The sequence below is a fragment of the Syngnathus typhle genome, linkage group LG18, assembly GCF_033458585.1.
Source record: "Syngnathus typhle isolate RoL2023-S1 ecotype Sweden linkage group LG18, RoL_Styp_1.0, whole genome shotgun sequence".
Classification (NCBI taxonomy): domain Eukaryota; kingdom Metazoa; phylum Chordata; class Actinopteri; order Syngnathiformes; family Syngnathidae; genus Syngnathus; species Syngnathus typhle.
In genome coordinates this window covers 8274710-8297141 of record NC_083755.1, presented here as the reverse complement: position 1 = coordinate 8297141, position 22432 = coordinate 8274710, and the positions used below count along the sequence as shown (strand labels likewise).

General features: G+C 46.5%; 2 protein-coding genes and 1 long non-coding RNA gene across 11 annotated transcripts in view; 2 read left to right on the top strand and 1 right to left on the bottom strand.

The window, feature by feature from the left end:
• The window catches only part of sgca (sarcoglycan, alpha), a 9603-nt gene extending 6848 nt beyond the window's left edge, over window positions 1-2755 (top strand). Inside the window, exons 7-13 of one of the 2 annotated variants that reach the window (XR_009718731.1) lie at window positions 48-216; window positions 285-493; window positions 568-594; window positions 661-834; window positions 903-929; window positions 997-1061; window positions 1668-2755. Coding sequence is in view for 1 of the 2 variants with exons in the window: in XM_061304562.1 (XP_061160546.1) it covers window positions 48-216; window positions 285-493; window positions 568-594; window positions 661-834; window positions 903-929; window positions 997-1003 (613 nt within the window). In the remaining variant the exon portion in view is untranslated. Of the gene's footprint in view, window positions 1-47; window positions 217-284; window positions 494-567; window positions 595-660; window positions 835-902; window positions 930-996; window positions 1394-1667 lie in introns of those variants that run through there. The other variant, XM_061304562.1, reaches the window with a different exon arrangement.
• On the bottom strand, window positions 2433-14245 carry col1a1b (collagen, type I, alpha 1b). The gene is made up of 51 exons (XM_061304543.1): window positions 14014-14245; window positions 12778-12966; window positions 11859-11878; window positions 11695-11730; window positions 11240-11332; window positions 11045-11116; window positions 10900-10944; window positions 10766-10819; window positions 10624-10677; window positions 10488-10541; window positions 10363-10416; window positions 10243-10296; window positions 10135-10179; window positions 9996-10049; window positions 9862-9906; window positions 9729-9782; window positions 9299-9397; window positions 9171-9215; window positions 8997-9095; window positions 8864-8917; window positions 8667-8774; window positions 8505-8558; window positions 8319-8417; window positions 8188-8241; window positions 8013-8111; window positions 7873-7926; window positions 7734-7787; window positions 7599-7652; window positions 7452-7505; window positions 7316-7360; window positions 7134-7232; window positions 6746-6853; window positions 6556-6663; window positions 6362-6415; window positions 6210-6263; window positions 6019-6126; window positions 5872-5925; window positions 5744-5797; window positions 5506-5667; window positions 5315-5422; window positions 5124-5231; window positions 4962-5015; window positions 4764-4871; window positions 4617-4670; window positions 4424-4531; window positions 4247-4300; window positions 4059-4166; window positions 3700-3982; window positions 3431-3621; window positions 3105-3347; window positions 2433-3015 (listed from the first exon to the last, which is right to left on the bottom strand). Exons 1-51 carry the CDS (start codon window positions 14093-14095, stop codon window positions 2869-2871), a joined length of 4344 nt encoding a protein of 1447 aa, XP_061160527.1. The 5' UTR covers window positions 14096-14245; the 3' UTR covers window positions 2433-2868.
• LOC133171311 (uncharacterized) overlaps window positions 11197-22432 on the top strand; it is a 19247-nt gene continuing 8011 nt past the window's right edge. The window contains exons 1-8 of one of the 8 annotated variants that reach the window (XR_009718747.1): window positions 11197-11352; window positions 14857-14909; window positions 17434-17546; window positions 17736-17818; window positions 18212-18356; window positions 19224-19319; window positions 19409-19480; window positions 20598-20695. This is a non-coding gene — a long non-coding RNA (uncharacterized LOC133171311). Of the gene's footprint in view, window positions 11353-14856; window positions 14910-15914; window positions 17332-17433; window positions 17547-17726; window positions 17819-18211; window positions 18357-19223; window positions 19481-20597; window positions 20696-22432 lie in introns of those variants that run through there. The other 7 variants (XR_009718742.1, XR_009718741.1, XR_009718745.1 and 4 more) reach the window with 7 other exon arrangements.

Genomic DNA, 22432 nt, shown 5'->3' with positions numbered 1-22432 from the left:
ATCCACCAGTCAGTTGATTTATTTTTCTCCCCTCACTTTTGTGCCAGCGTGTACGTGAAGGTGGGATCGGAGCAGAACTTTTCGGGCTGCCTCCTCCAGGTACAGACGCCGGAGTATCAGCGGCAGTGTGCGACGGGCGCCAAGGTCAAGGTTCCTGGGGAGTGCAACTTCTGCAGCATCCCCAGCAACTGTATCAGCTGGTGCAGCACTGAGCTGGTGAGACCCGTTAAGTCCATGTGGAGTGGCGAGTGTCAGGGGGAAGGCAACAGCCCACCCCTTTTCAGTTTGATCTGTCCCAGATGGCTCCGAGCCCGCCAGCCCCTACCTTGGGCTCCGGTGTGCTCGAGGCCGGCGAGGACTTTGAGCCACCCAAGTCCCCCGAGGACCGGGACTTTTTGCCGGACTACCTGGTGACTATTATTGTGCCGCTGGTGGTGGCCCTCGTCCTGTGTCTGCTGCTCACCTACATCATGTGCGGACGTCGCGAAGGCGTGTACGTTTTCAACCGCGCCACATTTGACCTACTTTGTGAACACACGAACTACAACATGGGATGTTTTCTTACAGAGACAAGAGGAACGAAAGGACAAATCAGTAAGTCAAAAACCTACCCAGCAATAAACAGGGACTCGATATCCTTATTTTCACGCCGTGGCACAGGATCCAGCTGTACCACCACCACACCATTCTGGACAACACCGACGAGTTGAGGAGCATGGCGGACCACCGGGGCGTCCCCCCGCCGCTCTCCACCCTGCCCATGTTCGACAGCCGTACAGGAGCCCAGGCGACGCCCTCCGACAGCCCCCGTATGCCCCTCATCATGGCCCAGCAGTAAGAACCTTCTTTTTCTCACATTTTATTTCAAGCGCATTTCCTATCTGATTCGCGTCTCCTCGCAGTGACCCCAACGTGGACGCGATGCCAAGGTGAGACTCCGTTGACACGTACTGCCTGATGCTTTCAAGTCAACAAATGTTGTCTTTGCCTCTGCAGGAAATAAAAGCACCAACGCAGCGTCGATCCAGGAGGACGGAATGTCTTGTGTGCGCTTAACGTTTGTGAGTGTTTTTCTCTCTAATCATCAGTGTGTTACAATTTTAATCGTAATATCATTTTTAAAAGTTCTGTTTTGAGATTTTGATCAGTCCAAGTTAGGTTAAGATAGACGGGTGGAAATGAATATAGATGACATCATTAATTTTAGGTTACAAATGACCCTGGATGCTTATTGCGCTTAAAGTCCACCAGGGGGCGCTAGAGTAATTTAGTTAACACTGCAAGGTCCAAAACTTGTGTCCTTCCTTTTTTATTTATTGCGATGCCAGGGCTTTTGAGTGACATTTGTGGAAATGGGTGTTTCAGAAATAAAGTGCTCTGTTTACTGCTAGAAGGTGCGTTTTTGTTTCGGAAAAAATGTCCTCAAAGAATTTGGATTCTGTGGATGAAACTGAAAGGAGGCAGCGCGGTGTGCAAGTGGATAGGACTGCCTCACATTTCTCAGACTCTTAGTTTAAATCTCACCTCCAGCTTTCCTGTTTGGTGGGGTGCATGTACTTCTTGTGCCCGAGTACCCCGGCTTCCTCCCACATTGTTATTGTCAGTAAATTGTCTATTAGTATGAATGATGGAAAAATAATTGGCTTTGTTTTCACTGCTGCTCTTAGGAAACACAAGTGCAACTGCTGTGGAATAGTTGGTGCGGCTAGGCACCGATAGATGCTAACTTTAAAGACGGGAGCCATTTTGGGTTTCACAACAGTTGCTCGACAGGACAGTGAAAAGTCAGCCAGTGAGTAGAACCACTTCACATGCTTTATTTCAGCACCCAGCAAAAAAATAATTAAAAACATCTTGATTTATTATACATGTACAACATAAGTACACAATCTCTCTTTTTCAACCATGGAAGTGGGTCTGCTTCCTGGTTGTTGTTTTTTTTTTTGTTTTTTTTCGACTTCTTCTTGAGACAACAACAAACAATATAAAAACAACAGGGCAGGAGTTGTGCTAGTTTTCTTTTTTAGTGAAGATGAGACAGAAAAAGAACAACAACGGGCAAGCGATGTCAATTGAAATGGTTTTCAGCTACAATGACATGCGTTTACAAAAAAACAATTGCACGGCAAAGATAACAAGTTGACGAGTCAATTAAGTAGCACCAAAAGGGTTCGGCGGGCATACGAGTGGTCAAAATTACAGTATGACAGCGAACGTCTCACCATCACAACAGGTTGAGTTGGTTCAATAGCACCTTGACGTGTTTACATGCTCCCCATTAGGCTTGTGTGTAAAATATGACCCTTTTCCTTTAAGAGAAAAAGAATAAAACGTGGCGGTGACTTCTTGTTTTGAGGTAGCCATCAAAGCAATGAAGGTGCACTTTTGTTTGGGATTCCGTTAGGACAATTTTACAACAAGGAGACACGTCACACTTTTTACAATTTATTTAACACCAAGAAAAAATGGTACATATCATTTGTTGTTTCTTAATGTCCTTCCGCAGTTGGGGGCGAAAACCGGCAAAAGTCACCTGTATTTCATTGCGATCATTTTTTTCTTAAACTCCAAGGGAGACATTTTACACAAGTAAATATGTTCTTGTTGCCGTTGTAAACGAACCGATTTGTTCTAATTTTGTTCTCGTTTTTTTTAAAGTGTCCTTGTGGAGTGGCAGTCCAGAAACGATTGGAAAGAAACAAACAAAAAAAAAAATCATTGTCTTCAGTGGAGTGGTTTTAAGCGTGTGGACCGACGGTGGCCGAATGAGTTTTGAATGCAAAAGAAATAGGATTTTTAGAGATGACTGCTAGAAAAAAAACAACAATGTCATGTCCATATTTCTTCCTTTTTTTTCTCCTCTCCTTTTTACAAGAAGCAAACTGGGCCAACTTCAACGCCAAATTCCTGATCAGGGGCACCAACATCCATAGGAGCAATGTCAATGATTGGCAGGCGGGATGTTTTTGATGTCTTGTAGTCAATGACTGTCTTGCCCCATGAGCCAGTGTGTGACTGTGGACGGAAAGAAGCAGGGGGACAAAAAGGCTCAGGGACATCACGTTCACATTTCGGCGTTGGATATTCGTAACGCCGGGGCTTACCGTGCAACCGTCCTCGCTGACGCTGTATGTGAAGCGGCTGTTGCCCTCGGCTCTGATCTCCACGTCGTTGGAGCCCTGGAGCAGCAGGGCCTTCTTGAGGTTGCCGGAGGCTGAGTCCATGTAGGCAATGCTGTTCTTGCAGTGGTATGTGATGTTCTGAGATGCCTGGTTGGCCATCAGACGCATGAAGGTCATCTGGATGCTGACATCCTCGGCATCAGCTCCATCGGTGCCATACTGGAACTGTGCGGAGGTCGCAGAAGATATTGTCATCAACACGGTCTGAGCTTGCCTGTGCTTGTCCAAAGGAATCCATCTTGTCTTACCTGGAATCCACCGGTCATGGACTCGCTGAACCAGACGTGCTTCTTATCTTTGGGGTTTCTGCTCATGTACCAGTTCTTCATGGGCACGGTGGACTGGCTGGGGGAGACGCAAGTCTCGCCGGTCTCCATGTTGCAGTGAACCTTGATGGCGTCCAGAGGGGAGCCCTGGTTGGGGTCCACCCAGTAGGTGCCTGAAGGAGATGAATCGTTTGTAAGACCACTATTGAGTGCACGAGATCATTTTAGGGAGGTTCTGGATGCCCACTCACCGCTCTGCCACTCGGGATGGCACATCCTCAGGTCACGGCACATGCGGGCGGGGCTCTTCTGGGTGCCGTCGGGGCTGTTCAGCTTCTCGATTCTCTTGGTCAGAGACTCCAGGGTGGTGTCGACCTCCATGTCACGATCGCGGAGAACACTGGGGTCGTCAGCGCGGTAATGGCCAGCGCGGTAGGGATCGGGTCCCTTCTCCTGAATAGGCTGGCTGATGAAGTCGAATCCGCCACCGGGAGCACCAGGGGGTCCGGGAAGTCCGGGAGGTCCGGGAGGACCCTAGAAAACATAACAGGAGCTTAGAAATCTCTCAACTTCAAGGAGAAAGATCAAGCATGTGAAAGAAGAAACTTACATGAGGTCCCATTTCTCCATTGCGACCACGAGGTCCGGGAGGTCCGATGGGTCCGGGCATACCGTTCATGCCATCCTTACCGTGGGCGCCGGAAGATCCAGCAGGTCCCTATGGAGCAAAAAAAACCAACAACAACATGATGAAGAAATCTCCCGAAAGCCACACTTTTCAGGACAGATTGTACTCACTCTTGGTCCAGCGGGTCCAGAGGCTCCAGCGGGTCCTCTCTCTCCAGAAGTTCCCTGGAGTCAGAAGAAGCCGCCATGAGCATGCAAAGAGATTGTCATCCCTCAAGAAATGATCACAGACTGAGCCAAGCCTTCTCGCCAGGAGTCTTGTGATGGATGCACGGAAATGGTACTCACAGCAGGTCCGGGCATACCCTGCATGCCAGTGAATCCTCTGTGTCCTTTGTGGCCTCTATCTCCAGCCTCACCAGCCTCTCCTCTGTCTCCCTTGCCTCCGGCGGGTCCCTTTACGACAAAAAGCCAAATGGAGGTGTGAAGCTGATTTACCATTTCCAGTCCGCACGAACAAAAAAGGGAATGAGGAACTTACAGCAGGACCACGGGCACCGGCAGGGCCAGCAGGACCAGCAGGACCAGCGGGACCCTAGCAATGAGGAATGGAATAGTTCAAATGTCAACGCGCTGGAAAATTAGAGGACGGCGAGATTGTCAATATTTCAGTAAAGGTGACACATACAGGCTCTCCACGATCGCCAGACTTGCCAGAGGGGCCAACAGCTCCGGGGGCACCGGGAGCACCAGGAGGTCCTGGGGGTCCAGCCAAGCCAGACTCGCCACGGTTTCCCTATAGAAAGCACATTCAGTCAGACAACTCTGCAAATGACCATCTGTTTTACATTGTTTTGAAAAGTACATTCAAAAAGAGATTGCTAACCTTAGCGCCAGCAGGTCCATCGCGACCAGGTGCACCATCGTGTCCTTGAGCGCCCTGTGAAGAATTGGTCGTATGTTATTTGACAAAGTAGACAAACTACCTAGCTTATAAATACCAGTGTGAATAGAATTGAATTGGGAGCAAGTAAACAGCTGCTCATACCTCACGACCAGCCTCTCCGGGAGCACCAGAGAGTCCGGGGGCTCCAGCGGGTCCAGGGGGTCCACGGGCACCAACAGGTCCGCCAGGTCCTTGCTTTCCAGGCTCACCCTGAATCAAAACATTTGGAGCGATGAGAAACGGTGTACATTTTAAAAGGATCCGAGTTCTGTGATCTTTTGAGGAACACTTACAGCAGGTCCAGGAAGACCAGTGAAACCAGCCTCTCCACGCATTCCAGGGCGACCTACAATACCACGCTGTCCACCAATACCTTGGGGTCCGGGAATACCGGCGGCACCCTGCAAAGAAGGACACGCTGGGTCAGTTCGAGCCGACAAAGAACAGGCCATTTTTAAAAAGTGAATAAAGTGCGTCTACTTACAGGGGCACCATCGGAGCCAGGGGATCCTCTCTCTCCGGAAGGTCCAGCAAGACCAACAGCACCAGGCTCACCAGGGCGACCGGCGGGACCAGTCTCACCACGAGCTCCCCTTTGGCCATCTTTGCCAACGGGGCCACCGGGTCCAGGGGGTCCAGCAACGCCCTGCAGAGACACACCGTGAGGTCATATGGTTGCTGATGCAACAGGTGTTCAGAGCCAAACGGTGAGAAGCACTTACAGCGGGGCCAGCGGGGCCAACTCTGCCAGCGGGTCCAGGGAAACCAGTAGCACCCTGCACAGCAACACAGAAGGTGAAACATGGAACTGAAAGCAAGTCCAGCACACAAAGCCTCTCGAGACACTTACAGGAGCTCCAGCACCACCACGAGCACCCTTGGCACCAGGAGGACCAGCAAGTCCCTGTGAACACATGCATTTGAAGGTGAGACTGGAGGCACACTTTCACAATGAAGACTAGGTGTGAATTTCCACGTGATTAAAAAGTCACCCCACCTGGGGGCCAGCGGGTCCAACAGGTCCACCGGGACCAGGAGCACCAGCATCTCCCTTGGGGCCAGAAGCACCAGTCTCTCCCTTGGCACCAGGCTGACCGTCAGCACCCTAAAATTTGAAGGGAAAAAAATCATCAGTTAAAAACTCATGGCCATCCTTAAATGATGGTTTGGATAAAGAGAGGTGCTTACAGGGGGTCCGGCAAATCCAGCAGGTCCAGCTGGGCCACCCTCTCCACGCTCACCCTGAAGGTATGAAAAATCATGAGAATACATATCTGTATGGACTGAAGACACAAATCATAAAATGTATCTGCTTTTTGAATGATTGGCCAAAAACTTACGGGGGAACCGCGAGGGCCGGTAGGTCCAACAGCTCCAACTGGGCCAGGCTCACCCTAAAACCATATGCAAAAGAAATCAGCTTGACCGTAAAAAAAAAAAAAATTCATTTGCACTGTTGACTTGCACTAGCTAGCTATCCTTGGATGTGGCAGAGAAGACCACCATCTGGGCAATCCGAATAAAGCCATCTTACCTTCTCACCCTGAGCACCAGGAGGTCCAGGGGGTCCGATAGGTCCGGTCATGCCGCGCATGCCATCTTTGCCGGCGGCACCCTCACCTCCCTTGGCACCAGCCTCACCCTGAGAGGTAAAAAAAAAATCATCTTGTTGGTGTTCATGTGGACTGACGGCACAATTGGGAAAGAGGTGAAGCGATTCTTACTCTCTCTCCCTTGACTCCAGGCTGGCCAGAAGCTCCACGCTCGCCAGGCATTCCCTGCATACCGGGGCTTCCGAGGGCACCATTGGCACCGGCTGGACCAGTCTCTCCCTGCACACAGAAACAGAAGCATTGTCAATTTGTTGCAGAGGCTGGCAATTGAATTGAAACCAACAGTATGTCATCAAATGTACAAGTCCTAACTCAGAACTGTTTTGACTTCTCTTAACCAGCTGGAAAGATCATCAGGATAAAGCAAGGTAAGAAAAGAAATATTGCCTGGCATCTAATTGCACTTGAGTTTTGAGTAAGAATCTGCGTGTGACAGAATTGAAAACTAAAACGACACTGTTTAGAACCCTCGCGGACACACAAGGTCTCTCCAATTTACCTTAGCTCCATCGTTACCAGCAGAGCCGGGGGAACCACGGGGTCCGGTTGGTCCTCCGACACCAGGAGCACCACGCTCACCAGGGAAACCTCTATCGCCCTGATTGAAAGAAAGAAAGATGGATCGAGGTTAGTCAGGAGCCAACGACGTTGAGGGAACCGGCTGATTTCCAGGATACTCACTCTGGGTCCACTTGGGCCAGAAGGTCCAGCCTCACCAGCAACACCCTAATAAAAGAAGGAGAGGGTTAACAACCAACACGGTCGTTGACAAAGTATTGTGATGTAAGTAGAATGTGATAATCATTCTCATTCTTACCTGCTCACCAGGCTTGCCAGTCTCACCAGTAGCACCTTGGGGTCCGGGAAGACCCTGTTTAAGGAAGAGAAGCAGAATATCAACACTTGCTCCCAAAAATGTTGCAAACAGAGATCACAGTTTACACGGTGATGTCCTCAAACTCACCTGGAATCCGGAAGGTCCAGCAGGACCACCCTCTCCCTTCTCTCCAGCAGGTCCCTGAGGAACACCAGGTGATCAGAGACTTCACTTGCCTGTCTGTGTTTTTACAACGCGACGTGAAATTGTTCTGATACTTACGGCAGGGCCAGAGGGGCCAGGAGCACCAGCATCACCATCTTTGCCAGGGGCACCCTGAGAAGAATAGAAAAGTCCGTCTGATTTTGCGTGGATGAAGGTCAACACACAATCTGACCTCAAATCAAATAATAGCACTTACGACACCGCCCATCTCGCCAGCGGGTCCTTTCTCGCCAGGCTTGCCGTTCTCACCCTAATCAAATGAAAAAGAGCGTGAGCGATCCGATGGCCGCAAACCAACTGGACTTTGAGGACAATAATGTTCAGTGTTGGACTCACAGCAACTCCCTTGGGTCCGGGGAATCCCATAACTCCAGGCTGTCCTCTGGCTCCAGTGGCGCCAGCGGGTCCGGAGCGGCCATCTTGTCCAGCGGGACCCTAAAAGATTAGATACCAAGTTGAGCATCGTTTCCGACGTGGGCTCAAGGCGTCTGCTGAATGAATTGGAACTTACAGCAGGTCCAACTTTGCCGTCAGCGCCAGTGCTTCCGGGGCTACCAGTCATACCCTGTGAAAAGATTTGCCGTGTTTGGACCTCATCTATGCTAAAATGTTGGACGAAAAGTAATACAGAGCAGTACTCACCTTAGATCCAGGTGCGCCAGGAGCGCCAGGAGCTCCGGCCTCACCAGTTGCTCCCTGAGGTCCGGCAGCGCCGGTGGCACCACGCTCACCAGGGGCTCCCTATCGCATTGAAGAAGGTTCAAAGGAAAGACTTAATGGAGCAATACAAAGATGGGAGCCAAAGATGGGGGTCTGCCACTAACTCACCTTGCCACCAGCACCTCCATCAGCTCCAGGGAAACCACGGGCACCAGGGGCACCCTAGGAGAACAAGAAGACAACATTACTGTGTGCTTGAAGTTTTGCTGGCACAAATAAGGGTTCATCAAATATTTGGTCATATTAAAAAAAAAAAAAAGGAAGACATACACGCTCTCCAGGAGGTCCACGGGGTCCACCAGCACCAGTTTCTCCACGAGCTCCTCTTTTGCCCTCCTCACCAGATGGGCCAGCAAGTCCCTGAATTCCGGCTGGGCCCTAAAGAAGAACGCATCAGGCATGTTTTGTTCTTGTATCATACCATTTGAAGGGTGATGATAAGTTCACGTCTGTTTACTGAAACTTACAGTCTCTCCCTTGGCACCAGGCTCTCCCTTGGGACCAGAAACACCTGGGTCGCCCTAATGACAAAAAAACACAAACGGTAACTCTCATTTGCCGGTCAAAACCAAAAACCATGATCCTTTGTTGTCTACTCACATTGTTACCCTTGGGACCAGGAGCACCAACGGTACCCTGACCTCCAGCGGGACCACGAGCACCGGGGAAACCGGGAGCGCCAGCAATACCAGCGGGGCCCTGTGGAATAGAGAGAGCAGACGTCACAAGGTGGTCCCCAGCTGAACGTGAGTATTTTGTGAATGTCATACTTACAGTGGCACCCTTGGCACCGGGAACACCATCAGTTCCTGGAGCACCCTATGGAAGCAGCACCAACACCACAGTTATTTTTTTTCTTCAATACATGTAGATGCCAATGTAGAAAAGTGGCCTAAACTCACAGCAGCTCCGGCAGCTCCAGCGGGTCCTGGATTACCAGGCTCACCACGAGCTCCCTGGGCTCCCTCAGCTCCACGAGCTCCTTGGGGACCAGTCTCTCCCTGAGCAGAGAAAGAACACGGAGTTATGTCATATTTCACGTAAGTCATACATTCTAATCATGTTAAATAGAAATCCATGCATCCACAAGCTTCCTTGAACCTTGATGTTAGCGTTCTTCCATGCTAACGACAAACTGGTGGATGTTAATCTGTGCCATCTAGTGGCAACAAAGAACCTGCTAAGAACCTTTCGATTTTGAAGTTGCTTTATTCTTTGATAAATTGCTGCTTTCATATTGAAGATTTGAATTTCGATGGAAGATTAGGTTTCATCATAGGACATGAAGACCAAAAGTGCAAATCATGAAACTTCCTCTTTTGGGTGACTTACCTTCAAACCAGCGCCGCCAGGGAATCCAGGGGGTCCAGCAGGTCCAGTGGGTCCCTAAAATATGAAGACAGGATGTTAGCAGACAATTCTAAAAGAGACAGTGGACCTGCATGTGAAAAAGACAAATACTCACAGGGGGTCCAGCAGGGCCAGCATTGCCATCGTTACCACGAGCACCCTGCATTGGAAGTTTTCAAATCCGAGTCAAATCAAAGAGTCCATACCAACTTTGGTCAAAACGTGTGGAAAGGAGCTAGCAGCGCTTACAGCAGGGCCAGCAGGTCCGGGACGGCCTCTCTCACCGGGGAGACCGCGAGCACCCTGGAGAATGAAAACAACATTTTAGGCTTTGTCCGCTCAATGTATTGAATGTAATCGGATTGATGGAGGGGAGACAAAAACTCACCATGCTTCCGGGGATACCGTTCTCACCAGCGGCACCAGACTCTCCCTGTAGACAAAGACAGAGATGGTTTCACACGGCTCAGCAAATCGGGAGACTCCTTCCACTCACCTTAGGTCCGGCAGGTCCGCCATCTCCCTTAGCTCCATCCAAACCGCTGAAACCCTGCAATCCAATTCAACATTTTAACATCAACATGATGAGGAGGACACTCCGAACCTCTCAACTTACTCTGTGTCCCTTGATGCCAGGAAGTCCGGGGGTTCCGGGGAATCCACGGCTACCCTGCAGCAGGAGGAAGTTGTCAACCAAGAACTTTGGTCACCTGATCTTCGCCCCACTGGGGGATGACTTACCTGCATGCCAGGGGCTCCACGCTCACCAGGGCGTCCAGCTTTGCCAGCCTCACCCTAGCGATACACAGGGGACATGGTTGGTACACGTGTTGTGTTGAGGACAACTAAAAGATGAGCATTTGAATCAACTCCTTACATCGTCTCCATTCTTTCCAGGTGGGCCAATAGGACCACGAGCACCCATGGGGCCCTGCAGCACAAAGCGACGATGACATTGAAGCGTAAATGCCGACAGCAGGTCGGGGTGAGTGCTGAGTGCAAGCTTGAGGGATACTCACAGAAGCTCCGGGCTCACCGGGCTCTCCTGGGGGACCAGTGAAACCTTGAGGACCCTGGTGGACAACAAATCCAGAAGATTAACCAAACAACAGCCACAATGAAGAAGCATGTCAAAGACTTGAGGTATACTCACAGCAGGTCCGGGAGGTCCGGCAGGACCGCGAGGACCCATTGGACCCTGTTGATGAAGGTGAGTGAAAAGTCAGTACAAGCATTGAGACTCGTGGTGAATCCTGATTTAGCTTAAGCGTAGGTGTCTTGATGAACAGCCATCATACCATGGGGCCGGGCATTTGTGGGCCACCGCTGGACTTGGTGTGATCGCCAGAGCTCATTTGAGGAGAGAAGTTCTGTCAAGGGAGGAAGAGATGACAAATTAGCTGCCGGCCTTTGAAGGTAGAACGCCAACATTGCATGAATAACAATTCATGTTCAGGATTCATTTAATGCGACTGTATTTGAATCCAACGTACTCCGCCAAGGCCAGGGGGGCCAGGGGGACCAGGTGGGCCGGGAAGTCCAGGCTGTCCGGGAATTCCATCATTTCCAGGTCGACCCATGGGACCCTAAAAAGATATCAGGAAAGGTATATTTACTTTGCCATAATATATATATATTTAATGCAGTTTAGTCAAAGATGTCAATATGAGCAACTGAAACCTCTTTTGAAAACCTTCAACTGACAAGTTGCTGTGCTGCCACTGAAAAAGGTCATTGCCTTTGAACTTTTAATGCCCCTGTGAACTCCTGACCTGAATCCCATAGCCACCATGACATCATCCCATCGAGTATTAATAGGCTTTAATTTTTGCCATTTGAACAGCAACCGAAATGGGGGTGTCTAAAGTAACCAGCAAACGTTTATGATAGATGTTGACAACCAGACTGAATAATTATAAAGACTAATCAACATATTTGCATCACTTACCACATCTCCCTTGGGGCCAACGTCTCCCTTGATTCCCTACAGACATCCAAAAAAATAAAAGAGTGAGGCTATGTGGACATGTGGAGCATGCAAAAGCTAATCAGTAAACATTTTCAGGAAACATGCATTGATATTGATGAAGGGTCAATAAACGGTAGCAGTACCTCTTGAGGATCCATGGGTCCTAAGGAAGGAGATGGAATAATATAATGTTACATAATGTCCACATGATACATTTTAGGACTATGCAACTTAAATCAGGTTCAAACTTGGCTTTTGAAGCTCGTAATTAGCGTTTCAAAGCGACACAATTATAGCTGATGGTATCATTTTATAGCAATATGATGTGCAGGAATAATTTGGACATTTTAAATCATCAATTGACAGGAATGGAAGCCACGTAGCATAGCATCTTGGGCCTAATTTTCTGACCATGCAGCTAAAATTCCAGTTTGGACATTAAAATTTGGAAATTTACAAAAAAAAAAGTGCTCAAATAGAAGAGGCAGTCATATTATAAAAGTGCAGAAGTACCATATAAAATGTTAGCTCTTTATATATGACTTGATGGCATAATAGGCTTGATGGCATTTTGATTTATTGTTTGCAAACTTTGTTGTCGGTCGGTTCATTCCCAATCTGTTTTTGCTAGTTTAGTCGTCAGTTGGATTACCAATTTCATAGTCCATATGTTCCTCTTTTGCGTACTTTGGTATCGCCCGGTTTATTGTTTAAGATATTAGTTGTACTGTTTATCATTTACAAAATCTGTTTTCATACAGATTATCATTAGCAGTTTTTGTTATAAGTATAATTCATTGCAGTATTTACAGTATTTAGTTGTTCTGATATAATTCTGTATATTGTTTGTGTACACTGATGACGTAGCGTCCGCCAAATTGGAAAAAAATGTACAAGCTAAGCGTACATAAATCCAAAGCAATCCCTAAGAAAATCCCCAAGGGGCGTGCAAGGTCGACATCCATTTTGTTAGGCCGCTCGCACAAATGCTCAGACCCCAACTTGTCGCCCCCAAAAAAAGTAAAGGTATTGAGGCCGAGGGGACGGAGGGAGAATTAGTACCGTCGGGGCAGATGGGGCAGCATTCTCCCTCTGGGATGATGGGGTCGGCGCAGTCGGTAGTATCCTCGCAGATGACCTCGTCGCACATCACTGTGCCGCTGTCGCAAACACAGATCTGGCACGGCTCTGGTTTCCACACATCCTTGTCGTTGTACAACTGTCCATCTAGTGTGCAGCTGCCAAATGTGCCTGAGCGATAACAACGTGTTGGTCAAACACTCTCCCACACCAAATTAAGCCTTAAATGTTCATTTGAATACATCCATAATTACAGGATTTAATTCTTAGTTGCTATACGTGGGGCCTTCAACCCTTTTAATACTTTCAACAGGCAGAATCAATAAAGGCAGGTAACAGAACTTTTCACAAATATTTCACATTTAAGCCTCAAATTTGTATCATTTGTGATAAAAAGGGGAAAAAAATAACTAGCAGTACATTACAAACAGCAAGTGGACCCTTATTTTACTCTTGGTGGGCGTTTGAGGACTTTAATTAGGGAAAGACGTGACAGTACCAGAATCGACCACTAAGAGGTGCTGTTTCCCCACAGAATAACGCCCTCCTCCTACTCTGTGATTAATTGACGCGCCTACGTCACACCTCAGCAATTTTTCCATTGTCTCCCCTCCTTCCACCCAGCTTTTTCCAAACTACGACTTATGAAGAATTTACACCAGATTCAGTTTTTCGCTGTACTTTTAAAATCTACCTGTCTTGGAGAAAAAAAATCACAGGCAATTTTAATGCAAGTTTTAATCCAAATTTACTATGAGGGTGCTCTTCAACCTATACAATAAAGGAACAGAGTAAGGATGCTCATTTGGTAGAATTTAGTGAATATTTGCAGGAGTGATCATTATATAGGACGTTTATCCGAGTTTGGCGACTTTCTCCCAAACTGACCAAATTTCGTGCAAAGTTAGGTTTTACTTCTAAACTGACCAAAGTAAGACCTGTCCTTAAAATATAAAGTGTCTTTTTCTCTTGGAGGCCCCTTTGAACCTAAACATGTGTCAGAGAGAGCAGATGCAGCTGCACTCCCTTAGGAGGACGCTTACTGAGCGTGTATGTGCACGCCAAGGGAAAAAAAAAAACCCACACAATCCACCTCTGCTCAAACGGACCTCCAAGAGAACCCCAAAAAGGCGTCCATAACGTTCATCGTCCCTTTCCAAGGCTCTGTCCAATCCTGACCGTGAAAACAAAATATGGATATTATAGAGGGATACTTACTATCATCCTCGCCTTGACCTCTCACCACCAGCACAGCAACGCTGAGCAAAAGCGCTAACCGAATATCCACAAAGCTGAACATGTCTAAATATTAGACATGTAGATTCTTTGCGATAGGGGGGGTCCTTTTTCCGTCTCCTCAAATGCCACTCATACACGGTAGGGTCCGGTCTGTGTGTGTAACTCCAATCCAGACCCCAGCAGAAACTCCCTACTGCTTCAACAAATCACTTAGCGGGGTTTTTATATGCCCCGAGCTTTTTTGGGGAGGTCCTCAAGAGCGCGCACCCTCCTTCCAGCGTGTGCCGGGGGGGGCGGGAAGAGGGCTGGTCGCTGTCTTTAAACATGTCCCACGCAGGCGAAAAAAAGTTGGTGCGCGATGATGGTGAGGATCATTGACACACTTGAGGCGTTTGAAGCAAGGTCGCTTCCTCGCGGACGCTTCCATGACTTTGGGGTTTACTGATTTGGATGTGAGAGTCATCGCTTTGCAGTTTCAGTATAAAACGTGTCAACCCAAAATATGGATCACCATCCATTGCCCATTAAATCCAATGAAACCACCCATTTATGCTTTGTGTAGGCATCCTGCGTTGGCCCGTATTAAAGTGATTCTATAAAACACGCAGCGGGACGTTGAAAACGCGCACACGTCCATGTTAAAATTAAGCGAGGCTCGAGAAGACGTAAGGCAGAAAAGAGAGAGAAGAAAAAAGCTGGCAGGCCCACAAAGCAGCCAGCCTGCTTACAATGTGGACACGTTGCAGCTTCTACACGCTGGCCCAGTCTGACCTCTCATTTCACTCTCTCTCTCTCTCCATCTTTCTCGCTCTCCTTTTTTAGAGAGAAGAGGAAGGAGAAGAAGAAGAAGTCTGGGATCAATAAAAGATGTGAACGTGAGGCCTTATCATTATCAAACACACCTTGGACTTTTCTGTTCATAGCATGACTCTTTGGAGTATTGTCATTAGAAATTTTAGCAGTCGTGCTTGGAATGGCAGCAATGATAATCGTAGTCACAAAAGTGATACTGATAGTATAGCACTTAAACTAGTTGTGGTAACTAGTTGTTTTAGTTGACTGCTAGCAGTCGTGCTAGCAGTACTGGTTGGTGGTGCTGTACTGGTAGTTGTGGTCGTACAGTAGAGATAGTCGGAGTAGTACTAGTTATAGTACTAGTTAGATGGAGTGACATTGGAGTGTTGGGAAGAAAGGGGGGAAAAAAAAGTTCCACGAGGGAAGCGGAGCTCTGTGTTTAAATAGAACTTGTAATTTTCTGCTCTGCGCCTCAGAATGGAGGCTGGCTGGTTCACTCTAACAGATAGTTTTGTGGCCTTTTTTCTTTTTTCTTTTCCACCCGTTTGGGCGGAAGCTCATTCTGATCTGCAGAATATTGCAGGCAAAGTGATGGCATGCTTCAGGTTGGTGTGTTTGGATTTGAGAGAGGGAGGTCTGTGCCACTGTGGGAGTGATTCCGTCCGTGACCAATCGAAGCACGGTTTGGCACGGTTTGAAGTTGAACCATTCCCAAAAGTCACAGAAAGACTAAAGAAGTTCACCACCTGGGAGTGGGTGAACAGGTTTAAAGCCTTGTTAGCAAGTGACAGAAAAAAAGCAGGCTTGACATTCCCAGCAAGCCTGTAAATTACAGCGTTCACGTGTTCCTACTTGTATCTTGGGATTAAGGCCCTCCCATGCCTCACTATACACTATTTACATTCACAAGAAGACTGTGGACATTTTAAAAGAAGTCTTTAATATCTCTTCTCAGTTACTGCTCCTTTATTGATTTCCGTCTCAAATTTCCCAGCTTGGACCATTTCTACCATTTGATGAGGTTCTTGCACACCAAACTCAACCAAGCGCACCTTCATGGTTGCCGATTGGCTTTTTTTTTTTTTTCTCACGACGTCTCGGTCTGGTTTTCTTTTACTGTCTGGCCGCGCTCTCCATCCCAGCCCCCATCGGATCCGTCGTTCCCTCCCTCTCGCTCTCTCTCCCCCTCACTCTCTGGTGCTCTCCCTTCCATCCTTCCTTCCCTCCCTCCCTCCACCAGTCCCGCAGACATCCAGTCAGACAGCCCAGATGGAAAATGTGACTGAATGGACTTTGAGATAATATGCAAGTCAGTTGGCACGCTCCTCAAAAGCAGCCACACGGTGAAAATGGATTGAAAATATTGATGAACGATTGTTCAATGACACCCTCCACAAACCCAACTTATTGATCGTTTGTCTTGAGAGAGCGCCGAGGACCGAAAGAAGTGGGTGGGATCGAGAGTGTCACATTTCCCTACATCGGGAATGTTGCGCATTTTCTCCCAACCTTTTCAAAAATGTTGATATGATGGCACGCTCCCGCTGGTGCGTTCGCTGGCAATTTATAAAGGAGGAATTCTCAGTTTCCTCTCTACTCACTTTGACTTTAAAAAAAAAAAAAAAAGATGTGTCCACAAATCCTCAGTTTGATCCAAACTGGTCCTTTATTGTAAATGTACAGCTTTAAAAATGGTGCGTTCACTGATGCATTCCAAGGGAGGAATCCTCAGCTTTTGCTCTTTCTATTTGACTCTCATGCGCTCGAGTCTTTTTTTGGGATGGTTCATCATTCCCAACATCTGGTAAAGTTGGTTAGCAGCCGCGTTCATCTGAGCCTCTGCCACGTACTCATGCTATTAACCCTCACCGTTCTTATATTTGAAGTATGTACTCTTTTTTTTGCTGCAAATGTTCTGTTTCGGATATTGCTGTGAACTGTTAACACAAAAAAGTAGAGTGCAAGAGTTGAGCGATTAAAAGTGGAGGTGGAAATGCAGTCTGGAATTGTCGTCTTCGTATGTGAGGCTGGAAGTAGGAGGTGGCAAAGACAGACAACAGAAAGAGAGAGAGAGAGAGAGAGAGAGAGAGAGAGAGAATTTGCACGTTATGGAAGCGCTAGAAGTGAAGAAAAAAAAAAAGAGAAGGTAAATTCAAACAGAGAGAGAGAGAGAGGCTAGAAATGGAAAAAAGTAAATGACTCATGCTCTCCTCTCGGCTCTAAGGACAGAAATGTTGTGACTTTGGTGTGATCAAAAGTATTGGGACACACCTCTATCAGTAATTTCCACGCAGAGGTTGGAAGGCGTCCATTATGTATGCTTTGTCCCGTTTTGCTTGCTGTGGAGAAACAGCAAAAATGTACAAAAGATCTCAATTGGGAAGTGGCACTGGTCAGTACACCTTCACAAAAGTTGCACAAAAAGTTATTTGTGTTCCATCGTCTTGAATCCATTTTGGGTCTCCGAGTCCTCAGTGAGTGCTGATCGTCTGCACGCCACATGTGAGGAGAAATTTTCGCCGCCTCGGCCCAACGTTATCGGTCACGTTTCACCTTGGCAATATGTGATATGAACATGTATGTTTGTGGGTGTTGTTCTTGCAGGGGGGGTGACACGACAAGAAATAGCAGCCATGTTTTTGGACCTGTGGGCAAGACAGGAAGTTCTGAGTGACTTGTGTGCACACTGGCTTTACATGTTACATCACTCAGGTTAGGTATGCAAAATATTTTTTTCTTTTTTTGTAATAGTTTTCATTTTTTATATTTTTATTTTATTTTTTAAAATTCATCATTTATTTATTTTTATTTTTTTATTTGCACATATAAATGATAGAAGTGGTAGATTGGTTGATTGTTTTTTTTTCCCCCAACTTGTGACAACAACAACTTGTGAGCATGTGCAGTAGAAGAAGACAACGAAGAAGAAAGCTGAGCTGCAGCTCCACTCTGCTGAGCAGTTGAGAAGGAGAAGAAAAAAAAAAAAAAGGTGACCTCAATGAAGAAGAATGCAATGTGGTCTCCTCTCCCGCCCCGAAACATCCAAGCAGCAAAAGTGACTTTTTTCCTTTTAGTTTCTTCACTTGAGTCCCTCTAGAGAAGGTCACTTGTGTGCAAGTAAACAAAGATCGACAAGCCGATAGCACTTCCTATTGCTTCCTTTCCTTTTTTTTTGCGCTCATTTTTCTTTAATTACCGCCCATTTGCACAAATCTCTCTACTTTTGTTTTTTCCATGCATGATGAGGAATCCTGGTGCCCGCCACATGTTGGAAAAGCAACTCGAGGAGGAGGAGGAGGAGCTGAAAGTTCTGCTCTCCTCCTGGGTCGCCCTGCAAAAGGAGCGCTAACGTTTTTCACATGTTGCTGGCGGCGCTTGCTAGGCTGTGAGCAGAAGGCCGCTGACGACATCTCGCCATGGCTTCCCGATCTGTAGCCTGTGTTTACTTGTCTTCTGGGGGTCAAGCCCAACCCAAGGTGCAATCAGGAAGTGTCTCACCAATCACTGGGCATGGGCAACAATACAGGGTGAATCAGCTTTTAATTTGATAACATAACAGAATATTCTTGTAATGGGGTATCTATAGATGAGCTTAAAAAAAATGACGTTCATTTTAATCGTAAAGTGATAATTAAAACAATATACTTACATCGAAAAAATATTTTATTTAATACTTTAATTGGTGAATTTTTTCGATCATTTTAAAATATTTTGAATCATAAAATAAAAAGTAAATTGGTTTTCAATTTAAAGTAGTCATCATTTTTCAGGAGACCTCCCAAAAAAGTCACCCATATATTTAATAACATTTTAAAGTAATCATATTGTATTATGAATATTTAATCATTTGGCCAGATTAAGAACAAAAACAGAGATCATAGTGAGTGTCTTCTGTGCGTTTTGCAGTGAAAGAGAGAGTTCAATAAACTCATTCCAAAAATAAAATTCAAATTAGAGGGTTGCAGCGGCTGAAGAAAAAAAAGGCCACTGGGTTTGGCTCTTGGCTTCACACACACAACCGCTGCAGCGCTCCTTGTGCAGTTCTCTACAAGAGCAGCGAGGAAGTAAAACGTCTTCTCCTTTGAGTTGAAAACGTATCCGTATCCCAACACCGTGCCAGACCAGAACAACGTGGCCTAAAACCTTTGCTACCCCCATCCTGATCCTAATTACAAAAAGTGCTGATTTGGTTGATAATTGCTTCAGAATGAACCTAAGCTGAGATCATTTTTCCCCCAGGGATATACAGTGGCGGTCATAAAGAGGCCCTGGCTTGCTAATGGCTAACATGCGATGCGTGTAAACTTTGACCCCCTGCCGGTCATTGCGTATAGAAACGCTCTATTAATTGTCTTTATAGGATGCTGACATGGCTGATCTTTTTTCTTTTTTAGGGATCCACAGTGTCAGTATCTGGAGGTGTTCCTCAGGGTGACACCAAAGTAACACCACATCCAGAAGAACTTGAAACTTGAAGGCCAGTGTAAAAAGTAGATGGAAGGCATCCACGTCACATTTTTTAGGAGAACAGAGGGAGGAGGGGTGGACTTTTTTGACGCCTGCTTCTCATTGGCTGCAGCCCCTTGCCCGAATATAGACGAGTGTCACGTGGCGCTTGAAAGATGTCTGCTGGCTCACAAGCATTGGAAAGGTCAGTGCGAGCTTGTTCGCCAGCTTACAAATTCATCATTTTATTCTTATCAAGCAGCTTTGAGGTTCTTGATCTTTCCTTCTCATCGTTTTTATGAAACGTGAATTAAGCAGCGTGGCATTGCACAGCTGAAGACGTGATGCTTTCGTCCCTCCTCCACTCCTCCATTATCTGCTGAAATTATTGTCTTCTTTTTTTTCCTTTTTCTTCCCTCCCCTCTTTGCTCCTCCCGTGTCCACGTCTGCAAGTAGAAGAGGAGGTGCTCTGCCTCTCATCGGCGTTGATTCCCAGGCCTGCCACATCCACAAAGGGAGTGTGCTGGGATGAGGAAAAATGTATGCCGACCAAAAAAAAGAAAAAACAGACCACTAAAGATGAGGGGGGAAGGAAAGGCGGAGCCATTTATGTCACGACGATGATGGTCCACCTTTTGGAACATCACCTTGAATTTCCTCGCCATTTTCATGAGCCTTCCTCTTTTCTACTTTAATGCTAGTCCTGTCTCTACCTGCCTCAAACATTGCTCATGTGCTTCATTTCTCCTTCCACATTTACCATCTCCCTCCCCCAAATCTTGAAAGGGGTGGCCACCCCGGGGCGTCTCCCTCCTCAGGGTGAGGTGGGGGGCGCAGTCACCCTTGGTGGCATGAAGGTGTTCCTCACACTCATGGTCGTGCTTGCATTTGATCAAGACTGGCAAATTTAAATGGTAAAAATGGGAGCAGGCAAAGGAACATCTGCTTCCATGAGTCCAATTCTAGAGAGAGAGAGAGAGAAAAGAGAAAAAAAAAACATCTGGAATCACTTGCAGCTTTGCTCACTGACTTCAACGTTTGGAAAGTAAAGGCTCAGAAGGAAAAATAAAAGTTCTCCCCTTTTTTTTTCTCTTGAAAGGCCTCACAACTAATTGTTTGCCATTTTAATTCAATTGATTGTTTTATGTCAATCATAAACCCATTTTCTTTTTAGACAAAAGTATTTAAAAAAAAAAATCCGGGTTGAGTAATACATAATAGTTTCAGTTTGTTTGTGACATTTTGAGCGTAACTGTGTACACATTGAATAGATAAAGTTTGCTCTTTTCTAAAGTGATTTCTTCTTCCTCCATCTTGCAAAGGCCCGAGCGACTGCGTCCAAAGTGCAACGTTCATCTGTGCCTCAACAACAGCAACTTTTCTGAATTCCAAAAGCACACTGAAAGATTGCTCAAATTGAGTAAGTCAACTTGTTTTGTGTTTCAAATGTGCTTTTGTACTTTATAGTTGTGTTTAAAAATAGCATAGCTGCAAATCAAATCAAACAAATCCCATACATGAGAGGAGACCATGCAAGGATGACACTTTCCACCCGTTGGTGGATTTCTAACTTTTTTTTTTTTTTGGACCAAAATGACCATTCTGGAGATAAGAACTTTGTCCACCTGTTCATCTTTTCTGTTCAAACAATTTGACGTTTTGAACGGCATGTTGCGAACACGTCGGGTCCAAGTGTGAGACGTTTGCCACATGAGTGTAAAGTGTCAAGGCAAATAGTTGAAGTGTGCTTCTGTCAGCTGAGCAACAGTCAACGAAAAGACTCCTAAAAAATAGTCACGGCCTCGTACATTGAGTCAAAGCTAGAGCTATTGCTAATATTTTGACCCTTCGGCATGCTTTAGCTTCCATTAGCTGGCCGCTCATGTCAACAGTGAGCAGGCAGAGCGGTGACGTATGCAGAAGCATTTTTTAGGGGCTAGTTTGGGCGGGGCGGGGCGGGGGGTGTTGGGATGGAGGGGTGAAATGCGAAACTTCGCCTCATGTGTGAAACATCCGACGAGAGAAGGGAAAGAAGGCGGAATATCGCACAGATGACTGCCAAACACACGTTGTTAACTCTTGCCGTTTTTAAACCCGGACGGGCTGTTGCTTAGAGAAGGGACTTTGGATTATGGCACTCATTTCATATTTTGTCAAGATTTTATTTTTTTCAAGAACAGATTTAGTCCCCAGACAAAAATGTCATATTAGAAATAAAATGGTCTTTTCAAGATGAAAGTCGTACAAATAAATGTCTGCAAATTCAACCCCAAATTGTATTTCCAGTCTAATATCATTTTTAATCACACATTCATTCCTTTGCGGAGTTGAACTGTGGGCCTCCGTCCGTCCCTTCATCCCTCCCTCTTTTTTGCTCCCTCTCTCTCCAACACGCACGATAATTTACAATGAAAGTTGCCATATTACAAACAGATGAACGAGGCCCACGTCTGCCACGAAGCCAAATCCACTCCAACTCTGCATCGACCCTCAGCAAGGAATCAAGAGATCCACATGTGACATGTTAAATACTCAAATTCATATCTACATATCCACTTAAAGGTGTACACACATTATTATCATGCGTTTACGTATCCTGTTAATATTCAACATGGCCTATTGGGGGCGCTCCTGCTCTCGAGCCCAAAAGAGTGGTTGAATCCCAAAAGTGATCCGAACAGATTTGTGGTGAGCTGTCGAGTCAGGGGCAGCGGGGAGGCGGGCGGCTCGGGGAAGGGGTGAGGAGACTGGGAGGAGCATCCGCCGTAGCTGCAGATTAGTTTAGCGTTCGAATCATGGCGGCTTTACGGCGGCGTGAAATACATTTCGTAAATGAGTGCATTGGTCAAATCGGCTTTACTTTCGTTACAACGCTACAGTTGTGAATGAATAAAAAATAAAATAGATAATAATAAAATCAAATATTTTCTTGATTTGTCATAAAAAGTCAAGAGGTCATATTTAAAAAAAAAAAAAAAATTAAATACAATGCTGATGCGTGACAAGCCAGATCGAGACAATGTCACTCTGAGTGGGAACGTTGCATTGCAATTTTATTTTGGGAGTGGCCATGCTAATTGCACGTTTTGTCTGCTGCTCCGCTTTCAGACTGGCAAAGTCAACTCGAGTGACTCCTCACTCATTTCAACCTTCTTAG